The sequence below is a fragment of the Stegostoma tigrinum genome, chromosome 20, assembly GCF_030684315.1.
Source record: "Stegostoma tigrinum isolate sSteTig4 chromosome 20, sSteTig4.hap1, whole genome shotgun sequence".
Lineage (NCBI taxonomy): Eukaryota > Metazoa > Chordata > Chondrichthyes > Orectolobiformes > Stegostomatidae > Stegostoma > Stegostoma tigrinum.
Window position 1 is genome coordinate 23,294,409 of NC_081373.1, and position 23,636 is coordinate 23,318,044.

Genomic DNA, 23,636 nt, shown 5'->3' on the forward strand with positions numbered 1-23,636 from the left:
AAGGGAATAGGGATAATCCTGAAAATTACAGACCAGGCAGTCTTACTTCTGTGGTGGGCAAATTATTGGAGAGGATTCTGAGAGACAGTATTTATGATTATTTGGAAAAGCACAGTTTGATTAGAAATAGTCAGCATGGCTTTGAGAGGGGCAGGTCATGCCTCACAAGCCTTACTGAATTCTTTGAGGATGTGACAAAACGTATTTATGAAGGTATAGCAGTGGGTGTGGTGTATGTGGATTTTAGCAAGGCATATGATAAGGTTCCCCATGGTAGGCTCATTCAGAAAGTGAGGTGGTCTGGGATTCAGGGAGATTTGGCTGTCTGGATACAGAATTGGCTTGTAGTAAATGGAAAGTATTCAGACTGGAGCTCAGTAACCAGTGCTGTTCCGCAGGGATCTGTTCTGGGACCTCTGCTCTTCGTGATCTTTATAAATGACTTGGATGAGGAAGAGGAAGGGGGAGTTAGTAAATCTGTCCGTGATGTGAAGGTTGGTGGAGTTGTGAGTCGTGCAGAAGCCTGTTGTACGTTGCAACTGGACACTGACAGGATGTAGAGTTGGGCAAAGAAGTGGCAGATGGATTTCAACCCAGAAAAAAAGTGCAAAATGATTCACTTTGGAAGGTCGAATTTGAATGCGGAATACAAAATTAATGGCAGGATTCTTGGCAGTGTGGAGGAACAGAGGTTCACGTCATGGGTCCAGATTTTGGGGCCCATGTCCATAGATTGCTCAAAGTTGCTACTCAAGTTGATAGGATTGTTAAGAAAGCATATGGTGTAATTGGCTTTCATTGGCGGGGGCGTGAGTTTAAGAGCCGCGAGGTTATGTTACAGTTCTATAAAACCCTGGTTAAATCACACATGTAATATTGTGTTATTCTGGTCAGCTCATAACAGGAAGGATTTGGAAGCTTTAGAGAGAGTGCAGGGGAGATTTACCAGGATGCTGCCTGGGCTGGAGGGCAGGTCTTATGAGGAAAGGTTGAGGAAGCTCAGGCTTTTTTCCTTTGGAGCAAAGGCAGATGACAGGTGACTTCATAGAAGTGTAGATGACGATGAGGCATAGATAGAGTGGATACCCAGAGACATTTTCCCACGGTGGAAATGACAATTACAAGGGGGCATAATTTTGAGGCTACTGGCGGAAGGTTATAGGGGAGATGTCAGGTAGATTCTTTACAGAGTGGTGGCTGAGAAGAACGCTCCCGATGGTGGTAGCGGAATCAGATACATTAGGGACCATTTAACTGACTCTTGAAATAGGCACATGGATAATAGTAAAATATAGGGTAAGGAGGGTAGTTTGATCTTAAGAGTAGATTAACAGGTTGGCACAATATCAGGAGCCAAACGGCCCTTTACTGTTCCAAATTCCAACATATACAAGCTTATGATCTAGAATGTACAACCTGAAAAGGGCAGTGGAAGATTTAATCCCAATCCTAGAATATTTTCCCTTCAAGAAATGATTTCATATTCCTTTGAAGGGTTATGGGGGATGGGACCCATAGAATGTCTCTTTCAAAAAGCCAGCATAAACGTAATGCGCCAGATGATCTTCTCTTTCAGCCCAACATTCCACAGTAGCTGCTAAAATTCCAACATTATAAATTCTGTATTCTTACCAGGATTTCTTTCCGTGACAGTTTCATCTCCTTGAATTAAAGCATAGCCTTTTTCTAAAATGTACTTTTGTAACAACTGCCCTGTAATATAATAATTGAAGTGAAAAGATGTTGTACAAATGCACTTCAATTAAAATTAAATAAAACTAAGGTGAAGATGAAGCATATACAGAGCAAATAAGATTACCAGACGGCATTATGATCTCCACAGGACAACATGACACATTATTTGGCTTCCCCAAGATGGTCATGGAGCAAGATTTCTGTAGAATCTGAAGCCTAACCAATCTGATGCTTTCTTCATCCCAACTACTGTGCTGCAAGACATTTGCAACACAACACTTCATTGCCTAGAAGCGAAGAAGTGGATTTTGCAAACAGTTACACATTTTAACAAACAAAATAAATCACAAATAAGATACTTCAAATCTTCTTAGGTTTTATAATCTCACTATTTGTGGATCAGTGTAAATCCTCAAATAACTATTATTCAATTGTCAACCTCAAAAACAAAACATTTTACTACAAGAATCATTTAGTACTTACAACAGCCTACTTCCAGGAAGTGAGATTGCCAAATAACAGTTGAGCTATAACATTCCTCTAATGTGCAAAATAACAATACAAATATCATTTTAAAATTTCAGCAAAAACGAATATCTATTCAACAGTAGTGAATAAACCTCATTACCATACTTAAACATTGCTATCCTCTCTTGGATTTGTGAAAGTACCATAAGTGACTTCAAAAATGAAACAATGTGCCAATTAGTATTAAAAATTAAATATAGGCTTAAAAACGAAGGACACCCTAATTTTTTTTGATACAAGTGAAATTTGTTGTTAAGAGAAGGCAAGGAGTTGGACAGCAAGACACAAAGGAAAAGGGCGACAAAAGTTCATACTTTAAGTTCAAAGCGCAGAGGAATAGTTTAACAGAAATGAAATACAGGAAAAGCCTTTTAACAATGAACCTAAACAGCACATGTTTGGGCATCATCAACTAGAGGATAGAAATAAGCAGAAGTGCACAGCGACCTCAACATGCTGTGGAAGTGAAAGATAGATGTGGTTACAGCAGAAGTTTGTACTGATGGTATAATGGCGTGGGCATGAAATAGAAGGTGAATAACTTGCTCAGTTTGGCTATCTGATGTCATAAAACAGGAAGTTTCATGGCTTAAAAGTCACAAAATATGACTGATATAAATTTTAAGCTCAAAAAGCTAATCTCAACGATGCATAGAAAACAGTGACTCTAAGTTAGTTGGCATTTCAGAAAACTTACACAAGGTGGCAAAACAGCCATCTCTGGGTCCAATGGCCGAATTTTATTCAGTGGGACAGCTTCCTGATTTCCGTAGTCAATGTATAAAACTTGTGCCTTTTTTTGAGCCGCGTTTACATCATGAACTAATGCACGATACCATTTCTAGAGGAATACACGGGTGAGAAACAAATTACATTATATCCTCGTTAGAGGGTATATAATTAGTTTTCCCATATCAACCTTTTTCCCTCCATTTTTGCTGAAAAACTAGGTAGCAAAAAAGTTCAAGTAAATACATCCAAACGACAAAGGCAAAGATTTTTGATGCGCACATTAGACAATTTTGAGACACAGCTAGAGCTACAAGGCCTCAATATGGAGAGTTGGAGCTGCATAGAATTTTTGGTTGCTCATAACTTACCTGCCATATTGGACATGGACAGAAACCATGTGCCTTACCCAAAATAGAAATAAGCAGAAAACCATTTATACTTGCAATTTGAAGCTGCACTGTGCAGTTCAAGCTTTTTTTTCAAAAAGGTTACCTTTTAACATCCACATGCACTCAAGGTGTAACAGGTTTTTAGGCCTTAAAAAAAACCCCACCAGTAATTTACTGTAATAATCATTGAAAGAAAAGCTTCATCACTTCCCCAAGCTATTACTGTCACTTGCAATCCCAGTGCCCCACTCCTAGTCTTGAATGAGAGAATTGGAAGAATAAATGTTTCTTTCTCTGCTACAGCTTGCTACATCTACATAATGCACGGGCACCACCTAATGGGAGGAATAGAAAGTACAGTGTAATTCGTACCTTATAATGAGCTCTCAGGCCCAGGTTATCCAATTGTTATACAAGGAAGACCAATTCAGGAATGTTCTCAGCTAACAGTGGAATAATCAACAGAGAAACTACGCCCCTTTTTTCAGCACTAAGTGCTACATTCTGCGGTTTAAATGTACTGCAGTCATTCTGAAAGCTACTGAGAGATGGCAAGTATACAAGCCAAGCATGGGGACAAGATGCTAGGTGAGTGAGGGAGGTAGACTCTGCAGGTAAATGAATGAGGGGTTAGGGTGGCAGGTAAGCGGATGAACAATCAGGGGAAGCTTGAGGGCGGGGGTAGGTGTCTAGCAGGATGAGGAAATGAGTGAGCTGTGGGTTCAATTTAATAATTTTTTAGGAATTAGAGCTGGTTTTAATAATGTAACCTTTTCTTGGTAATTATTAAGCTTAAGTGAGACAAAATCTCAATTTAATTCAGGAGTGGGGAACATTGTCAGATGGTTCCAGACGACGTGTGTTGCTAAGGAAGTTTAAATTTCTGGGCAATTCCCAGATTCAGTTCTGTAGGGGTTTCCACATAGCTGATGCACAACTCCAAAGTATACTGCTGCAACAACTATCTGCCCATCACAATTTCAGAGCCTTTAGTTTAAAAATCCCTTAAATCCTCATCGAAAAAAAAGCTGTTGAGATATCATATTGTTTTGCATGCAATTTGCATAGCTCATCTTGGAAATTCTAATCTGACAAAGTGGCTGGAAAAGTATTGTGATCATTGTCTACTCACTTCTAGAAGTGTCAGCAGCGCAGATATTGGGACAATAACAGTTGGCTATAATATTTCTGCAGTTAAACTTCATTGGCCAAATTCACAAATAAGTGAAACTCCACTAGGAGTCACAGATCCACAGTATCACGAATATACCATTCAGAAAAGGGATACCAACAGTAAAATAAAACTCAACTCCATCTAAATTTCTGAACATACCTTAATCTATACAAAGGTAAAACCATACTTTCTGAAATTGCTATTCTTCTTACCCACAATTGTTTTATTACCCAAGTTACCCATACAGTTCACCCTCACCACCTCAACTCAATTTCAACTGAAGAGCTGAACAGAATATCCTGATTTAACAGCATTATTACAATTAATAAATACACAAGTTTTACAACTGGCTGCCAACATGAAACAGTAGCTCCATATGGTATCAGTTTAACTACAGCACTCTTTTTACCTGATCCTCTGAAAATTTGGCCACACATATTTCCCCTTTATCAGGGATATATTCATCCATGTTATTCACATTTGAGAGAGCCTTCTTCAATGATAATTCAAGTTTTCTCAAGATCTCAAAGTTTTCCGAAGTGAGGATTTGAACGTGGAACTCACTCGGGTCTTTGAAATCTGTAACAACCACCTGAAAATATCAAAATTTGTGAAACTTGACCATAAATCACAAGTGGCAGTCAGAAACTTTAAGTTCAGTAAACAATAAAAACTTAAAATAAAGGATGCAGTTAGAAATAAGAACTATAAGCAGAAGGACAGAGTTCAGCCCCTCAAGCATCGCCATTTGAGATAATCATGGCTGACCTCATCTCATTCTGAACTCCACTTTCCTGCCTGGTCTCCTAACCGTTTAAAATTAAAGGCTTTAAAGTAAAAATCTGTAGGTCTCTTCCTTAAATTTACTCAATGGTCCAACATTCTGGTGTACTGAGTTCCACAGATGCACAGCCATTGCAGAGGTCATTTCTCCTAATCTACTTTAAATCTGCTATTCCTTATGTTAAAACTATGGCTTCACATTCGAGACTGCCCAAGGAAACAGACCTCATTTAAACCTCCTCTCATTCTTCTAAACCCCAGAGAGTACAGATCCAAATTGCTTAATCTCTCTTCACAAGATAAATCCCTCACCTCTGGAATCAATCTCGTGAATATCCTCAGAACTGCCTCCAATACAACAACATCCCTCAAGTAGGGGACTAAAACTGTTCGTACTACTCCAGGTGTGGTCTCACTACTGTCTTTTTCTTTAAATGTCTGGTACAGTTGCAGCAACACCTCCCTACTTCTATACTCTAGACATTTAATGCTAAGTACCAAAATTCCTTTTGCCTTCCATATTACCTCCTGTATCTGTAAGCTAGTTTTCTGCAGCTCATGCTCGAGGACACCCAAATCCTTCTGCAGCAAGACTCTGAAGTTTCTCTGCATTTCAATATTAAGTTGTCTTTCTTTTCCTCAAAAATGAATGACTGAACCAAAATGATCCAATTTTCATGATTTTTTTGTTTACAAAAGGGGCAGAGCACAAGAACAATGCTAACAGAGATGGAACTATATCATATTTGTCACATCATAGAAACCAAGCAAGGGGGAAGTAATTCATTGACTTTAGTGTTGTAATATTCCCACCTTGAGTTTTAAACAACACTTTGAAGATTAGTAACATTTATTTTCCAGTTGATTTATAACAAGTCTTGCCGAGCATATGAAGTATTTCTATTTAGTATGATGCAAAGTAGACACCTTGTCATACCATGGTAGAATTCAAGTTACAGACTGGTAGAAACTCTCTCAGTTGATTTTCTGCAGTCTTGCCAGCACCTGAAAACTTTAGGCTGTATGTGCTAAATCAAAAACCCACTGCGTTTAATCTTTCCTGTGTAGATCAGTTAAGAAGTGACTTATCTTACCCAATTCCTGTAATTTGTCTGTGCAACAGTTCATCTACAGGATGTGCATCAGTATTAGTGCACACCATCAGATTCCAAATACCGCCTGAAGTACAGCAGTGGGAGTAAAATAAATGAAGGCCCATGAAGCTCTGGTTTACAGAAAATATTAAGTACAATATGCAGCGATTCTACTTTAGTGAAGAGGAAATTTGTACATTTATGGGTATCACACAAAGCAGCACCTGCATGTTATTATGAACTTGGCACCAATTTACAGATGACAGCACAACTCTTCAAACAATCTCCGAGGCTTAGATCTTCCAGGTCAGGGGGAGTGCTGAGCACAGTGAAGAAAACTGCTGGCAATAACAATCTGATGATACTACCTACTTTCAGATGCATAGCTTGCTTTTGGAAGAGGCAGAAACAGATCAGCGCAGCCTAGAATAAGCATAGAAATGATAATTCCTTGTACATAACAGGAACTGTTATTTTCAGGTAAGTTTTCAAGTGTCCCAAGTTTTTAAATGAAGATGCAGATATCTAGCCCAAATATCCATCCTAAGCCTGGAGCTGGAGACATTCACTTTCATGAAGGGTCCCAAGTAGCAAACAATCAGCCAATTAGAAATTAACACGTACAACATTTAAATCTAAAACCTTACAAACAGAATACACATTAAAGCTGCCTTGCCTGAAAACCACATTGACTAGAAGATCAGTGATATCCAGGGCTACCAATTGTCAATCTATAAAAGATGTTGGATATGAAGTAAACACTGCAGCTCAGACTGGGTGTTTTCATTAGTACTTTTGATAATGACTTAACAGGGCAACCCTTAAGGGGTAGGCAGGTCTATTGAAAGCACCAAACATGAAATTTCCAAGTGCTGCTGTGGGCTGTTGTCATAATTATTGCCAACTGCTGCCAAGCTACTGACTGTGACTTAAGATGGGATATATTCAAGTTTGAAATTTATTATCAAGGTAGGAAAGGAAAAGAGCCAACTGCTGGAATCCCACAAATTGTCATTACTCATCTCAGACCCCTCTTGAATCACTGAACATTTCCTTTCCTAAAAGAGAGAGAAAAAAGTGATACTTAGGAACTAGTGGCTGCATTCTCTGTTCTGCCGTCAATTCTACACAGTCCATCACACTGCACATGGTTTGAACACAGAATTAACAACATTACCCTACAGTTATATTGGGCATTGATGAGACTGCATCTCGATCCGATGCAGTTTTGGTCAGCTTATTTAAGACTAGATGTAAATGCACTGTAGTTCAAAATAGGCTAATTAGGTTGACACCTGGAATGGGCATGTTGTCTTGAAAACAGATAGGTCAGGCTGGGCTGGTTTCTGCTGTTTAGAAGAGTGAGGGGTGAGTTGATTGAATCATATAAAGGACCAGAATAGTTTTGACAACATGCATGTGGAGAGATGCTTCCACTGGTGGGACAGTCTTTTAAAATTAGGAGTCATCCATCTAGAATAAAGATGGAGGGAGATTTTTTGCTACAATATGTTTGTGCAGCTTTGGAATGGTCAGCTATTGAAAGTCAACGGAGGTAGAATTGTTGAAAATTTTAAAGACAGAGGTGGGGCAGATTCTTGTTTGGTTGGAAAATCATGAGTTATGAGGGTGAGGGAAGGTTTGTTTGTCCTCCTTTTTTGTATGGTCCCGAGGCTTTTCTACATCCTGCAAAAATGATAGAGAATAGTAATGATTGGTTTCTGCTCTAGATCTGTAGACTCAAAGGGCTACCTGAACTCATGTCATAACTGTTACAGATAGCAGACTAAGAAAATTTTATATCAGCCAAAGGTGAAATTACAGAACTTGCATCAACACGATTGAAAACAGGGTTTTTCGAACCAAGCAACAATTACGCAGTTGAAACAATTCTTGGGCACTAAGGTATAAAAGTGCAAAAGCAACATAACACTTTATTGCAGATGTGCAAGCCACAAGGTTTGTTTAAAATACTGTTTACTGGAACATCTAAGAAATTCCTACTGGATGAGTGATGCTTAGCATCCACTTGGATCCTGTACATGTGCTGATCAGACTCAATGATTGTTATTTGCACAACCAAAAACAATATACTCCTTCGAGGGGAGGTATCCCAGGCTGTGAAGCCAATTGTTACATAAAAGATTTTTTCCTCCTTTTGGATGGGGTGAATGTTTGGGATCTGGAGGATCTGGGTATAACTGCAGCTTCCCCATTTCTTAATTAAGTTACACGATGATGGCTATCCTGTGTCACTGTTGAAATGTCCTGAAGCGGAGTCCTTAATAGTATCAAGTCTTGTTGTAGGTGGTACTGGGTGCAACGTAACCAGAATAGTATAGTTAGAACAGCACTTGAAACTCTGTATTGTTAGACATGTCCCTTGGTTTACCAACAGAGATTAGTTTCTCATCGCTGTAAAGGCTGCTTGGCATTTGAACGAAAGGCTGTGTGTTGTGTTGGTTTAAAATTCTCCACCGCAACAAAACAAAATTTCTCTCTTCCATTTTTTGCAGCAGCAGCAGCTGGAGCAAGAGCAGTGAAAGTGAAGACCAGGGGCCTGCCAGGAGGTAAGTTCTTCATTTTGGCAGCAGAGCTGAGTGGGAGCAGTCGAATTGAGCTCTTAGAACATGAGTGAACAGATATATTTGGGTAGTGGCTAAACCAGAGACCTACTGTAGCGTTTCCCATCTGCCCTTCTTCTCTGACCAAAAAAACGACTCTGGTGTGTTGATAAGTTAAGTGTTTTTCCTTTTTTTAAAAAATCGTGTGCTGGTAAGTAGAGTGATTTGGTACAAATTTTTGTCATTTCATTTATCTAGTATTTGATATTTTAGCAAGACTAAGTTAAGCTGGGCCAGATGGGATTTATCCTAGGATCCTCTGGGAAGCCAGGGAGGAGATTGCTGAGCCTTTGGCATTGATCTTTAACTCGTCATTTTCTACAGGAATAGTGCCAGAAGACTGGAGGATAGCAAATGTGGTTCCCCTGTTCAAGAAGGGGAGTAGAGACCACCCTGGTAATTATAGACCAGTGAGCCTTACCTCAGTTGTTGGTAAAGTGTTGGAAAAGGTTATAAGGGATAGGATTTATAATCATCTAGAAAAGAATAAATTGATTAGGGATAGTCAGCACGGTTTTGAGAAGGGAAGGTCGTGCCTCACAAACCTTATTGAGTTCTTTGAGAAGGTGACCAAACAGGTAGCTGAGAGTAAACCGGTTGATGTGGTGTATATGGATTTCAGCAAGGCATTCGACAAGGTTCCCCACTGTAGGCGATTGTATAAAATGTGGAGGAATGGAATTGTGGGAGACATAGCAGTTTGGATCGGAAATTGGCTTGCTGAAAGAAGACAGAGGGTGGTAGTTGATGGGAAATGTTCATCCTGGAGACCAGTTACTAGTGGTGTACCACAAGGGTCGGTGTTGGGTCCACTGCTGTTTGTCATTTTTATAAATGACCTGGATGAGGGCGTAGAAGGATGGGTTAATAAATTTGCAGACGACACTAAGGTTGGTGGAGTTGTGGATAGTGACGAAGGATGCTATAGGTTGCAGAGAGACATAGATAAGCTGCAGAGCTGGGCTGAAAGGTGGAAAATGGAGTTTAATGCAGACAAGTCTGAGGTGATTCACTTTGGTAGGACTAACTGGAAGGCAAAGTACTGAGCTAATGGTAAGATTCTTGGTAGCGTAGATGAGCAGAGAGATCTCGGTGTCCATGTACACAGATCCTTGAAAGTTGCCACCCAGGTTGACAGGGCTGTTAAGGCGGCACACAGTGTTTTAGCTTTTATTAATAGAAGGATCGAGTTCCGGAACCAAGAGGTTATGCTGCAGATGTACAAAACTCTGGTGCGGCTGCACTTGGAGTATTGTGTACAGTTCTGGTCACCACATTATAAGAAGGATGTGGAAGCTTTGGAAAGGGTGCAGAGGAGATTTACTAGGATGTTGCCTGGTATGGAGGGAAGGTCTTATGAGGAAAGGCTGAGGGACTTGAGGCTGTTTTCATTAGAGAGAAGAAGATTGAGAGGTGACTTAATTGAAACATATAAAATAATCAGAGGGTTAGATAGGGTGGATAGGGAGAGCCTTTTTCCTAGGATGGTGACGGCGAGCACGAGGGGGCATAGCTTTAAATTGAGGAGTGAAAGATATAGGACAGATGTCAGAGGTAGTTTCTTTACTCAGAGAGTAGTAAGGGAATGGAACGCTTTGCCTGCAACGGTAGTAGATTCACCAACTTTAGCTACATTTAAGTCGTCATTGGATAAGCATATGGGCGTACATGGAATAGTGTAGGTTAGTTGGGCTTCAGATCGGTATGACAGGTCAGCACAACATCGAGGGCCGAAGGGCCTGTACTGTGCTGTAATGTTCTAGGTATGTTAAAAATGGCAAGAGATCCCAGACCCGTGTTATGTTCCTCTTGCTCAATGTGGGAGCTCAGGGACGCGGCTGGTGTCCCTGACTCCTACACGTGCGAGAAGTGCGTCCTTCTGCAACTCGTGTCAAACCGCATGACTGGTCTGGAGCTGCAGATAGACTCACGTTGGAGCATCCACAATGCTGAGCAAGTCGTAGATAGCATGTTCAGCAAATTGGTCACTCCACAGATTAGGATTGAGGAGGGAGAAAAGGAATGGGTGACCAAAAGGAAGTTAAAAAAAAAGCAGTAAGGAAGTTAAAAAAAAAGCAGTAAGGAAGTTAAAAAAAAAGCAGTAAGGAAGTATAGGTGTCCCCTGCAGATATTACCCTCCAAAACAGGTATACCGTTTTGGACACTGTAGGGGGGAGATGGCTCACCAGGGGAACACAGCAGTAGCCAGGTTCATGGTGCTGTGGCTGGATCTGTTGTACAGAAGGGCAGGAAAAAGAGTGGAGGAGCTACAGTCAGAGGATTAAATTGTAAGGGGAGTAGACAGGTGGTTCGGTGGTTGAAAACAAGACTCCCAAATGGTATGTTGCCTCCCAGGTGCACGGGTCAGGAGTGTCTCTGATCGACTGCAGGACATTCTGAAAGGGGGGGGGGTGAACAACCAGTTGTCGTGGTGCATATAGGCAACAATGATACAGGTAAAAAGTGGGATGAGGTCCTACAAGCAGAATTTAGGGAGTTAGGAGCCAATTTAAAAAGTAGGACCTCAGAGGTAGTAATCTCAGGACTACTACTAGTGCTACATGCTAGTTAGAGTAGAAATGAAAGAATAGGCAGGATAAGTGAGTGGCTCAAGAGATGATGCAGGAGGGAGGGGTTCAGATTTTTGGGACATTGGGGCCAGGTCTGGGGGAGGTGGGACTGTTACAAATGGGACGGTCTATACCTGGGCGGGACTGGAACCAATGTACTGGGTATGCTTTTGCTAATGCTGTTGGGGAGGGTTTAAACTAATGTGGCAAGGAGATGGGAACCAAATGAGGAGGTTAGTGTGCTGTAAGGAGGTAGTAACTGAAGCCTGTAAGGAACTAGATAATGAAGTCTGTGTGACTAAGAGGAATAATAGGCAGAGAGCAGATGATGAACGCAAAGGGACAGGTGGTCTGAGGTGCATTTGTTTTAATGCAAGCAGCATAGTAGGTAAGGCACATGACCTTAGGGCTTGGATTAGTACCTGGGAGTATGATTTTATTGCTATTATTGAGACTCGGTTGAGGGAAGGGCAAGACTGGCAACTAAATATCCCAAGTTATAGATGCTTCAGGCGGGATAGAGAGGGAGGTAAAAGGGGTAGAGGAGTTGTATTACTGGCTAACGAGGATATCACAGCTGTGCTGAAGGAGAGCACCACGGAGGACTTCAGCTGTGACGCAATATGGGCAGAGCTCAGAAATAGGAAGGGTGCGGTAACAATGTTGGGTTGTACTATAAGCCTCCCAACAGCGAGTGAGACTTAGAGGCACAAATATGTAGACAGATTATGGAAAGATGTAGGAGCAACAGCAGGGTGGTGATGGGAGATTTTAAATTTTCCCCAACACTGACTAGGATTCACTTAATGCTAGGGGATTAGATGGAGCAGAATTTGTAAGGAGCATTCAGGTGGTTTCTCTAGAGCAGTACATAAATAGTCCAACTCAGGAAGGGGCCATACTGGATCTGGTGTAGGGGAACGAGCCCAGCCAGGTGGCTGAAGTTTCGGTATAGGGGATTACTTTGGGTACAGTGATCACAACTCCGTTAGTTTTAAAATAGTGATGGACAAAGACAAGCGTGGTCGTAAAGGAAGACTGCTGAACTAGGGGAAGGCCAACTAGAACAAAATTTGGCAGAAGCTGGGGAATGTGGACTGGGAACAGCTGTTTGAGGGTAAATCCACATTTGATATGTAGGAGGCTTTTAAAGAGAGAGGTTGATTAAAGTGCAGGACAGACATGTCCCTGTGAAAATGAGGGATAGAAAGGGCAAGGTTAGAGAACCATGGATGGCAGGTGAAACTGTGAGACTAGCAGAGAGGAAAAAGGAAGCATACATATGTCTAGGTGACTGAAAACAGACGAAGCTTTGGAAGAATATCGGGAAAGTAGGACCAATCTGAAATAAGGAATTAAAGGCTAAAAAGGGGGTCATGAAATATCTTTAGCAAATGGGGTGAAGGAAAATCCAAAGCCTTTTGCTCATACGTAAGGAGCAAGAGGGTAACTAGAGAAAGGGTTGGTCCAAGCAAGGACAAACGAGGGAAGTTATGCGAGGAGTCATAAAAATGAGTGAGATCCTTGATGTGTACTGTGTGTCGGTATTCACTGAGGAGAGGGGCATGACGGATGCTGAGGCGAGAGACAGATGTTTGATTACTCCAAGTCAAGTCAGCATTGGGCGGGTGGGTGGGTAGAAAGATTGTTGGGTTTACTAAAAGGCATTATGGTGGACAAGTTCCCAGGTCTGGATGGGATCTATCCCAGGATACTGAGGGAAGCAAGGGGGGGAAATAGCTGGGGTCTTAACAGATAGCTTTGCAACATCCTCCAGCACGGGTGAGGTCCCAGAGGACTGGAGAATTGCTAACCTTGTCCCCTTGTTTAAGAAGGGTAGCAAGGATAATCCAGCTATTAATACACTGGCCTGACATCAGTGGTGGGGAAGCTGAAGGGATAGGATCTATTTACATTTGGAAGAAAATGGGTTTATTAGTGATAGGCAGCATGGTTTTGTGCAGCGAAGGTCATGTCTTACCAACCTGATAGAATTCTTTGAGGAAGTGACAAAGGTGATAGATGAGGGAAGGGCTGTCGATGTCAGATACGTGGACTTCAGTAAGGCATTTGATGAGGTTTCAGTGATGGAGAAAAGTGAAGTCACATGGGGTCCAGAGCATACTAGCTAGATGGATAGAGAACTGGCTGGGCAACAGGAGACAGAGGGTTGTAGTGGAAGGGAGTTTCTCAAAATGGAGAACTGTGACCAGTGGTGTTCCACAGGGATCCGTGTTGGGACCACTGTTATTTGAGATATACGTAAATGATCTGGAGGAAGGTATAGAAGGTCTGATTAGCAAGTTTGCAGATGACACTAAGGTTGGTGGAAGGGACTGTTGGAGAATGCAGCAGAATATAGATAGATTGGAGAGCTGGGCGGAGAAATGGCAGATGGAGTTCAATCCAGGTAAATGTGAGGTGATGCACTTTGGAAGATCCAATTCAAGAGTGAGCTATACAGTAAATGGAAAAGCCCTGGGGAAAAGTGATGCACAGAGAGATCTGGATGTTCTGGTCCATTGTGCCTGAAGGTGGCAACGTAGGTCGATAGACTGGTTAAGATGGCATACGGCATGCTTTCATTCATCTGACGGGCTGAGTACAAGAGTTGGCAGGTCATGTTACAGTTACACAGGACTTTGGTTCGACCACATTTGGAATACTGCTTACTGCTCTGGTCGCCACATTACCAAAAGGATGTGGATGCTTTGGGAAAGGGTGCAGAGGAGGTTCACCAGGATGTTGCCTGGTATGGAGACAGGTTGGGTCGATTAAGATTATTTACATTTGTAAGATGAAGTGGGGGGGGGGGTACCTGATTGAGATCTACAAAATCATGAGGGGTATTGACAGGGATAGCAAGAAACTTTTCCCCCCAGCGGGGAACTCAATTACTAGGCCTCACTATTTCAAAGTGAGAGGGGAAAGAGTTTAAGGGAGATGTACGTAGAAAGTTCTTTACGCAGAGGGTGGTGGGTGCCTGGAACATGTTGCCTGCAGAGGTGATAGAAGTGGGCACGGTAGCGTCATTTAAGATGTATCTCGACAGATACACAAGAGTGGGCAGGGAGCAGAAGGGATACAGATCCTTGGAAAATAGGCGACAGGTTTAGATAGAGGATCTGGATCTGCGCAGGCTTGGAGGCCGAAGGACCTGTTCCAGTGCTGTATCAAAAACAGATTCATGAATCAAGATTACTTCTCCCTGTCTGACGCAGACAGCAAGACACAGGTATCCTTTCAACTCTATCTGGAAGTAGAGAAAAATGGAATACCAATAAATCCAGAGGCTCACAGTCAGGTCAATTATTGTGACTTTACCTGGACATAAAGAGTCTCATATTTTAACACTAAAAGAGGCCTTTGGAACTCATTTTGTCATTTGTAGCCTTTATTAGGGGATGAGAACAAAAGGAGAAAATAAATGCAGGTAGCGGAACTAGTAGGTTTAAAAAAAACCTATGGAAGTACTGAATCCAACCATAACCTCAAGAATTTATTAACACTCAGTAGCTTCAGACAGGAGAAATAAGAGCAAGCTGAAATCAGACTAATGAGGAATAATATTTACCTGCAAAGTTGATTCTTTTGGCAATTCAAGGCATTTCAGATCAGTTATTCTAATTTTCTTTTTCTCTATTGTTTTGACATCTGTACACTAAAAAAGATTTCACGTTAAAAAATTAATTGAACAATTTACCTTGCAAATTTTTACTTCTTTGGAACCCCAACTGGTACAAGTTTCAAAAGATGCAGTAGTAAAATATAACACCATGCCTCTAAGGGAAAATTTCTAAAATTCTAATAAACTGAAATGAAGGCTTTATCTGTGGTGTAATGTTTGGTTAAGTCCCATTTGTTTCCAATTTTAAATGCAAAATAATTCTGTACTTGCATTCTGTTCTAGAAGTGCTTTTCCTTCCAATGAGATAGATAGATTAACATGCAATATTCTCCTGAAATCATTAAAGTAAATAATAGGAGATTAAATGCTGCAATGAGACTTTTTCTCAATTAAATCACAGCTTCTTGATACGTTATTCATTTCCCTTTAAAAATAGGGAAACAGCATCCCTTGAAATGCATGGAAATGGTCAGTGATGGCCTATCACTGACAAGATAATTAGAGGAGAAAGAAACAAAACTGTTTGGGTCATCGTGAATATATGTATACATGTAGGAAAAGATTTAGGGACGATAGGAAATAATTGAATTCATGTGAGCCAGGAAGGGTACTGAAACAGACGTAAATATCACTAAGAAATCAAATGGTAAAGAGATTTAAGGAAGATACAGAAGCAGAGAATTTCACAGCGCAGGAAGGCATTCTATCTCTATATCTCTACCTGCTCCTGAAACAGCTGTTCAGCTAGTCCCATTTTAGTCCTTTTTCTGCAGTCCTTTAAATTACTCATTTCCAAAAAAAAATCCATTCTTTGAAAGCTCCAATGGAATCCACCTCCACCACTTTCCCATACAGAACATTCCAACTCCTAACACTAGAGAGAGAAAAGGTTTCTCCTCAACTCACTCCTAGCTCTCTCGCTGACAATCTTGAAATTGTGATGCCTAGTTACTGATACACAGAAAATGAAATCAGAGCATCCTTCTTTATCATGTCAGAATTGTTCAAAATTTTGAACAGATCAATAAAGTCAGCTTAATCTTTTCTGCTCCAAGGAGAATAAGCCCAATTTCTCTAATCTTTCCTTTCTATTTATGATCGCTCATTCCTGGTATCATTCTAGTACCCTCTAGGGTTTTAGCATAATTAATTTGCCATTCTGGCAACTTGTCAATGTCCCTTTAAAGTCACTCAGCATAATCGTCATAATACATTATTCGCCATAGCTTCATACCATCTGCAAATTTAAAGATCTCACCCTTTACACCTATCATTTATATAATGAGAAAAGGCAAAGGTCCAAACGCTGATTCTGGGGAAAACCACTTTCAATTCATCTGAAGTCTAAAGAAAAGGCTACCTATGCTTTTCCTCTATTTCCTGCTTTTTAGTCAACTTATAATGCCTACTACGAAGGAACCATTGATCACAAACATTTCTAATTTGCTAACCAATCTGCCACGTGGCACCATATCAAATACTTTCTGAAAATCCAAATATATAACATCTACAGCACAACCCTCATCCACTTTTCGTGTCTCCTTGTCAAAGAGCTCAATTTATCAGACATGACCTGCCCTCAACAAAGCTATGTTGATTGTCTAATATTAACATTTTCCTCTTAAGTTTATATATACCTTATCGCATATTATGGCGTTCATCAGTTTTCCCACTATTGATATCAAGATGACATGTCTGAGATATCCTGGATTATCTTTTGCCCTTTCTTAAACAATGGCATAATATTTGTAGCCTCTCCAAACCACTGGGACTAATCGGTGTTGACAGGGGCCTGGAAAATTTCTGTCAATGGCTCCGCAATTATTTCCCTTACATCTCTCATCAATCTAGGGTAAATCCCATGCCAGCCTCATGGCTTCTCTATCTGGAAAGCTGCCAAACTTTTTAAGCCCCTCTGCTTTATCTATCATTATAGTACTCAGTTCCTCAATGCTCACATTTTCAACAGGAGCATCGTCCCCATTTTCTAATTTGTTAAAGGCGGAAGCATCGTACTTATTCAGTACTTTTGCCATACACTCTGCTTCAGTAAGCAACTAACGCTGCTTTTTCCTTATGGGCACACCTTATCCTTCATAAATATCAGAATTTTTTGTGGGGAGGATAGCAAACTGAGTGTTTCAGGAGAGATCAGATTGGTTAAATATGTTGGAGAAGCAAATTAGGAAAATATGTCCAAGCAACTGATCTTGAGACCACATTGTGCTTGGTGTTGGAGAGACACTCTTGTCACATCAGTTAGGATGGGTAAATATTTAGGGTGCAATCGGGAAGTGAAGGTTTAGTGAGATTGCAAGGTGTAATCATCCACAAGCCAACTTCTGTTCAAGCTAAGCTACTAATACAAACACAGTAAGATTGAAAGGCATGGGCAGCAAGTTAAATGTAACAGACCAGAGGAGTGGATGGTCCTGGTGTGATTTGATTTGTTGATAGAGTGGAAACATGCCAGAATGGTTAGTGTGAATGATGGAAGGAGGTTAATCTGCTACTTGGGAAGACTCCTTCCTTTGGTCCTAGTCCTTGCTGAACTTGGTTTTGCAAACACGCTTCACCCTCCCTCATTACCTGCTTACTGAAACTTAGGTACACAAGACTTCAGTTTGTTCAGCCATGTTCTCAGATGCCCTTACCATCAACAAAACCCTTGTTTTTCTTACATGTAATTCATCTGTTATGTATCTATTCTTCACAATCTCCAATTCATGGTTTATGGAATGGGGTTTATAAGACATTCAACTGCATTAGCAATCCAGCACCAGACTTAAGAACAAAGAACGTGAAGAGTTGGAAGGTGCAGACCATTCAGACTCTCAAGCGTGCCTTGCCATTCAACAAGATCATGAATGAACTGTCCCAGTCCAGACTTGACTGGGCGACGTTAAGCAGAATCAGCCCTCAATTTTGCCTGCCACAAACTTGTATACTCCAAACCACTTCAGAAGGTGCAAACAGAATTCTGGCTACTTTCTCCACTATCAAGATCTCCAACCCTTGATAAGCCTATTGAGCCCTGACACTGAGCTGAGATCACATGTTCAGTTCCCTCTGCCAGCCCTACTACCTTTCCAACTTAAAATTCCCCCAAAACCTCTTTTGTACCTAACCCAAAACCTCTGTTTTTACTCCAACCATGCTTTTTCACTGCACATTTCAACCAGGAGATGCAATTCCTGCTCTTTATACTCCAGTCCCAGTTTAACTCAGAACAACAAAAACTACTTACTGGCTCTCAGGCTAGCTATTGTTGCAAATATTTCTCTCTTAGTGAGGTGCACTCAAAAAAGGATAGCCTTAAAAAGCTTAGTCACAATATTGACAGCAGTTGCTTTTCTTCTCACCCCTGCACCACTATCACCATACACCCCAAAGGATATTTTCTTGGCGTCCTCTTCTTGATCAAGATGTTGACTAAATACCATTGATGTAGGAAAAATAGAAAGGTAAAACATTAATAAACACATATAAACATAAAGAGTAATATTGAGAAACTACACTTTAAGAGGCAAAGACCAGGGCAGTGAAAACAATATTGGGTTGGTTTGACCAATGACAAGCCATTCTTTCGCACCATATCAATGGCTTTTAAAAACAAAGGGATTAAAAGATTCTCTTCCACTGTCATTATTTCATTTGTATACAAATTAATGATATACCGCATTATGTTCTGCAGGCAACTTCTCTTTGCTTAATCTTTGATGGTCCGCAGGTCGACTATGAAATACAAACGGAAATTTGTAAATAAAATGTTCACATTTTCCTTCATTCATTGTTGTCAAAAATTAATAACCTTCAGCATAGAGGTTTATCAGCTAGTTTTACAGTGGCAGAATGGGGCCTCAAAACAATTTTTCAACTGACTAAATAAAAACAAATCCAGTAATAATCTAACAACGAATGTAGGTGTGTCTACTTTCATCATTTTGCATGGATAAACTGCAAGCCAAAAAATGTTTTTAGATTCAACAACCAGTAATCAATTACAAAAGGATACAAATATCCACGTCTCAAATGTCATGCCATTCTGCTAATGTTGTACTTTAATTTCAGTTTTAAAATGCACTCATTTATAGGTTTTTACATGAAGAACTATACAGATCTATTTCAAACAACTGGACATAAAATACAGGAGAAAATGCAGTCCATGTAAATGCTGTTCAGTTATTACTGTTCACGTGTTCAGTCTTTAGGGCGCAAGAGGCAGGATTGATATCAATGCCATTGAATCATTTGCACTTACAGTGGTTTTGCAGGTTTACATATGGATTTGTGCACTGGCCAGTCAATCTTCTGACATTTCACTGAACAATAGAGCTGCTTGCACTGCGCACACCGATTTAATCCTGAAAGAGCACACGAAATAAAATATTCATACACGGTAAAGAACTGCCAATTTTACACAATTAAAATATAAAAAGATATGGAACCAAGTTCTACACTTACACAAATGTCATTCAGCATCTAGTCTTCACGTCTCCCCCTCCTTGCTCAGTTGGTTACCCATCATTGAGCCATGAAACCTCAACTATGAAAAACTTTATCCATTACACATTACTTACAAATTACTCCCTGATGTACTCTAAGATGTAACCAAATTGTTCGAAATATGAGCATCTAACTCTGTATTCACTCCATCTCAGAAAGCTTACCTTCACTTTTCAAGCATGATCTACTTCCACCCTGCCTCAAACCATCTGCCATCGAAAGCTACATGGTCATCTGTTTCAATGCCTGACTGGCTGACCTCCCATTCTACTCAACAAAAACACATGTAAGGTGTATCCAATGGTGCACCAAGTCCCACTCAACCATCATCCTTTTTCAGGCTAACCTATAATGGCTCTTAATCAACAAATACTTCAATGCTCAAACTGAAATCTGTTCATGCTCAGACCCCTCCCTTTCTACTTTTTCCTGCATTAAATTATCCTTTTCACACTACTAATCAGGACCTAGGCTCACTGATGAATTCTTCTCAATCCCAAGCTTTTCCAATTGTTGCTCCTTCTTTTAGTCTCCCTAAAACATAACTCAAAGATTTTTGTTATCCGTCCTTAAAAATTGTTAATAGCAGTCAATTTGTCCAAGTACGTATCAAATGTGACTGAGGATTTTTTTGAGCTAAGGTTAAGAGGTTATTAAAAATTCATATTGGTAATAATGATGTTTTACAATAAGTACATTAGTGTTACACAATAAATACTAAAACGATACAGTCATCATTATGGTATAATTAAACTCTTGAAAATTCTGACTTGGGTTGAGGCAGGGCCATAACTCTCATTTTGGGGAGAAACTTATAGGGATATGGGCAGCACAGGATTCAGCAAGATGTGTGGCAACATCCATTCTGACAGGAGCAACTCGAACTCATGTTTTTCATGAATGGTGAGCCAAGATTCTCAGTATGCATTGGCAAACTGCTAACAGCAATTACTGCTTTTTAAAGGCCTTGTAAACAGCCCAACTTGCTTCATTATTGTTATTTTGCCAAACATGTTTCACATCAGAAAAGCACAACAAGGATATCAGAGCAAACATCTGCTGGATTCAGCTTGCCAACTGTCCTGAGTAACATCCATGTTGGAAATTGAGGACTAACATCTCAGGGCACACTCCATGGGGATCAGCCATACACACCATACATTCCTGATCACTGGCATCTGACATATGAAAATCCAAGGACCCCCACGATATCTCCGATTGACTTACAGGACCACTTATGCACCAGTAACTATTATTATAATACTGCAGCAAGGACACTTTGCACTCATGAATATGCAACCAGCTCACGGACTGGCCCAGACTGCAAAACCCAGCTCTTAACTTACTCTCATATCGAAAATTCACTCAGCCTACATGGTTGCTCACAGTGTCTGCGTCTTGCATTGCCATGTCTTTTTGCACTTTGCCCCTTTCACCAAATATATCAGACGCTCATCCCAGCTACCTTGCCTGCCGTTTATCACAGACCACCAAACCAGGATGCTTTCACAGTAGTCAGCAGACCTCCAAGTAAAATCAAGGGGGACAGCTTTCATGCCGGGTTTTCCCTGTACACTATGTCATGGGTAGCCTCCAATAACAATCCAGGTCCTACTCAGGGGGGCCAGTCAGGGTACTCTCCTTGTAAAAGCTGAAGAGCTGACCGACAGCAGCCTATCCACGCCATCTTGACTCTTTGCCTAACTGTGGCCTGTTTTCCTCATGAAATGAGAGGCAGATACTGAGAGATGAATATGGGTGGCACAGCTGTTACTGTTGATACAGTTAAGAGGTGTCCAGCAGAGTTAGGAGTTAGTGCAGAGGCCATGCAAGATTAGGAGTGTCAATGTTCTTTTTTACAGAGGTATTGAAAAGAGGGAGAGGGTGGTAGAGAAGATGTTGCACACATTAATGACAGTGGTTCAGCACGAGCAGTGTTGGAAGGGGAGTCCAGTTGCAGACATAAGGCGAGTTTGAGAGAATCAAAGTATCGGAGAGAATTTACCCTTGCAAAATGGAAAAGGACACTGAACTGCTTCCTAAAATGCTGGCCAATCCTCCAACACTTAAAACTTGCAACTTCAGACCAGGCTAGCAGTCTGAATTTAAAAAAAAACACATTCACAGGAAGAGGGGCATCGCTGGCTAAGCAGCATTTATTGCCCATCCCTAATTGGCCCAGAGGACGGTTAAGAGTCAACCACATTGTTGTGGGTCTGGAATCACATCTGGGCCAGACTAGGTAAGGATGGCAGAGAAATTGGGAACTGCAGATGCTGGAGAATCCGAGATAACAAAGTGTGGAGCTGGATGAACATAGCAGGCCAAGCAGCATCTTAGGAACACAAAAGCTGACGTTTTGGGCCTAGACCCTTCATCAGAAAAGGGTTCTGAAATTAATAGGGAGAGAGGGGGAGGTGGATCAAAGGTGGATAGAGGAGAAGATTGGTGGAGAGGAGATAGACAACCCGCCCCTTTAACTGGTGTCTCCTCTCCACCTATCTTCTCCTCTATCCACCTTCGATCCGCCTCTCCCCCCCCTCCCTATTTATTTCAGAACCCTCTCCCCCTCCCCCTTTTCTGACGAAGGGTCTAGTCCAGCTCCACACTTTGTTATCTAGGTAAGGATGGCAGTTTCCCTCCCTGAACGACATCAGTGAACTAGACAGGTTTTCCGACAATTGACAATTTCACGGTCTTCATTAGGCTCTTAATTCCAGATATTTACTGAACTCAGATTCCACCATTTACCACTGCAGGATTTGAACTTGGGTTCCCAGAACATTATCTGGGTCTCTGGATTAACAATCCGGTGATAATGCCACTAAGCCATCCACTCCCCTGGTGCCATAGTCTCCACTGCTGGCATTGCAGAAGTAGTCCCATGTCTGCACCAAATTGTCCAGGCAGATCTCCAGGACACTGCCCACAAAGTTGAGGATAATTTCACCTTGCCTACCACATCCAAGTTAAATGTCAGGAAGCATGTACAACAGTTTTGGATTGACATTGCTTACCCAGGGTATACCACGGGCTTTCAGGTTTGCTACACCTTTCAATTAGATTGTAAATTGATCTGACGTGCAACTCAAGTTACCCAGCTTTGATTCATGACCCTTGGTATCTTGGTATCCTTTCCTAATTAAATCCAGGATCTCCTAAAATGTCAAGAGTGATCACTGAATTTTAACTCCAACATTTAAATGTGAAACAGGGCAATTTTTGCCTCCTGGGGCATTCTGAAGTTGCAGGTCCTGATGCTTACCATGAGGATGCTGCACAATGCTCTCACTTGGCATCACAGAAATATTCTTGCAGTGCAAATCTCATTGTCTCATTCCAGTTATAATTCCTGTCTTTACTAAAACGCAAAGTAAATATTCTGTAAAATTAAATACGTTTTAAGAGTAACATAAGAATATAGCAATGGTATACAATAAAAGTAAAATGGAGGCTGAGTTTCTAAATTTCTTGCACATCGAGGACAAGGGAGTTAGACGAGGGAGTCAAGTGTTACAGAGTGCTGACATAAGAAAAGACCTGCGACTGAGGGGTCAGCCATAATCTTACTGCAGGAGCAAGTCTCTCGGGCCAAGTGGCATATTTCTACCTCCAAGTCCTGTGTTCTTATGAACAGTAACTCCTCCCATTCCCTCTATAGAAGAGATTCACAAAGCATCTCTAAATGACTAGAACATAACTGAACCAGTTTATAAATTTCTTCCATTACTCTGTAACTTTTTTTAAAAATGCAACTAAGATTTCCAAAAAGCACTGAACAACCCACGGAAGGATATTAGCAGGGAAAGGAAGGAAAATGATTATTCTAGGAAAACTCAATTTTTTTTGATCTTTAACGATCAAGAATAATAAAAAGTGCTTACTAATTATTCACTTGCAAGGTAGAACCTTA

The 23,636-nt window shown here is 40.9% G+C and overlaps 1 protein-coding gene across 1 annotated transcript in view; it reads right to left on the reverse strand.

Annotated features, from left to right (window-relative positions):
- The window catches only part of tdrd1 (tudor domain containing 1), a 45,841-nt gene that overhangs the window by 11,108 nt on the left and 11,097 nt on the right, over positions 1-23,636 (reverse strand). Inside the window, exons 3-7 of the mRNA XM_059652928.1 lie at positions 15,164-15,250; positions 4,928-5,110; positions 2,921-3,064; positions 1,820-1,982; positions 1,633-1,713 (exon numbers count right to left, since the gene is read on the reverse strand). Coding sequence (XP_059508911.1) covers positions 1,633-1,713; positions 1,820-1,982; positions 2,921-3,064; positions 4,928-5,110; positions 15,164-15,250 — 658 coding nt within the window. The remainder of the gene's footprint in view (positions 1-1,632; positions 1,714-1,819; positions 1,983-2,920; positions 3,065-4,927; positions 5,111-15,163; positions 15,251-23,636) is intronic.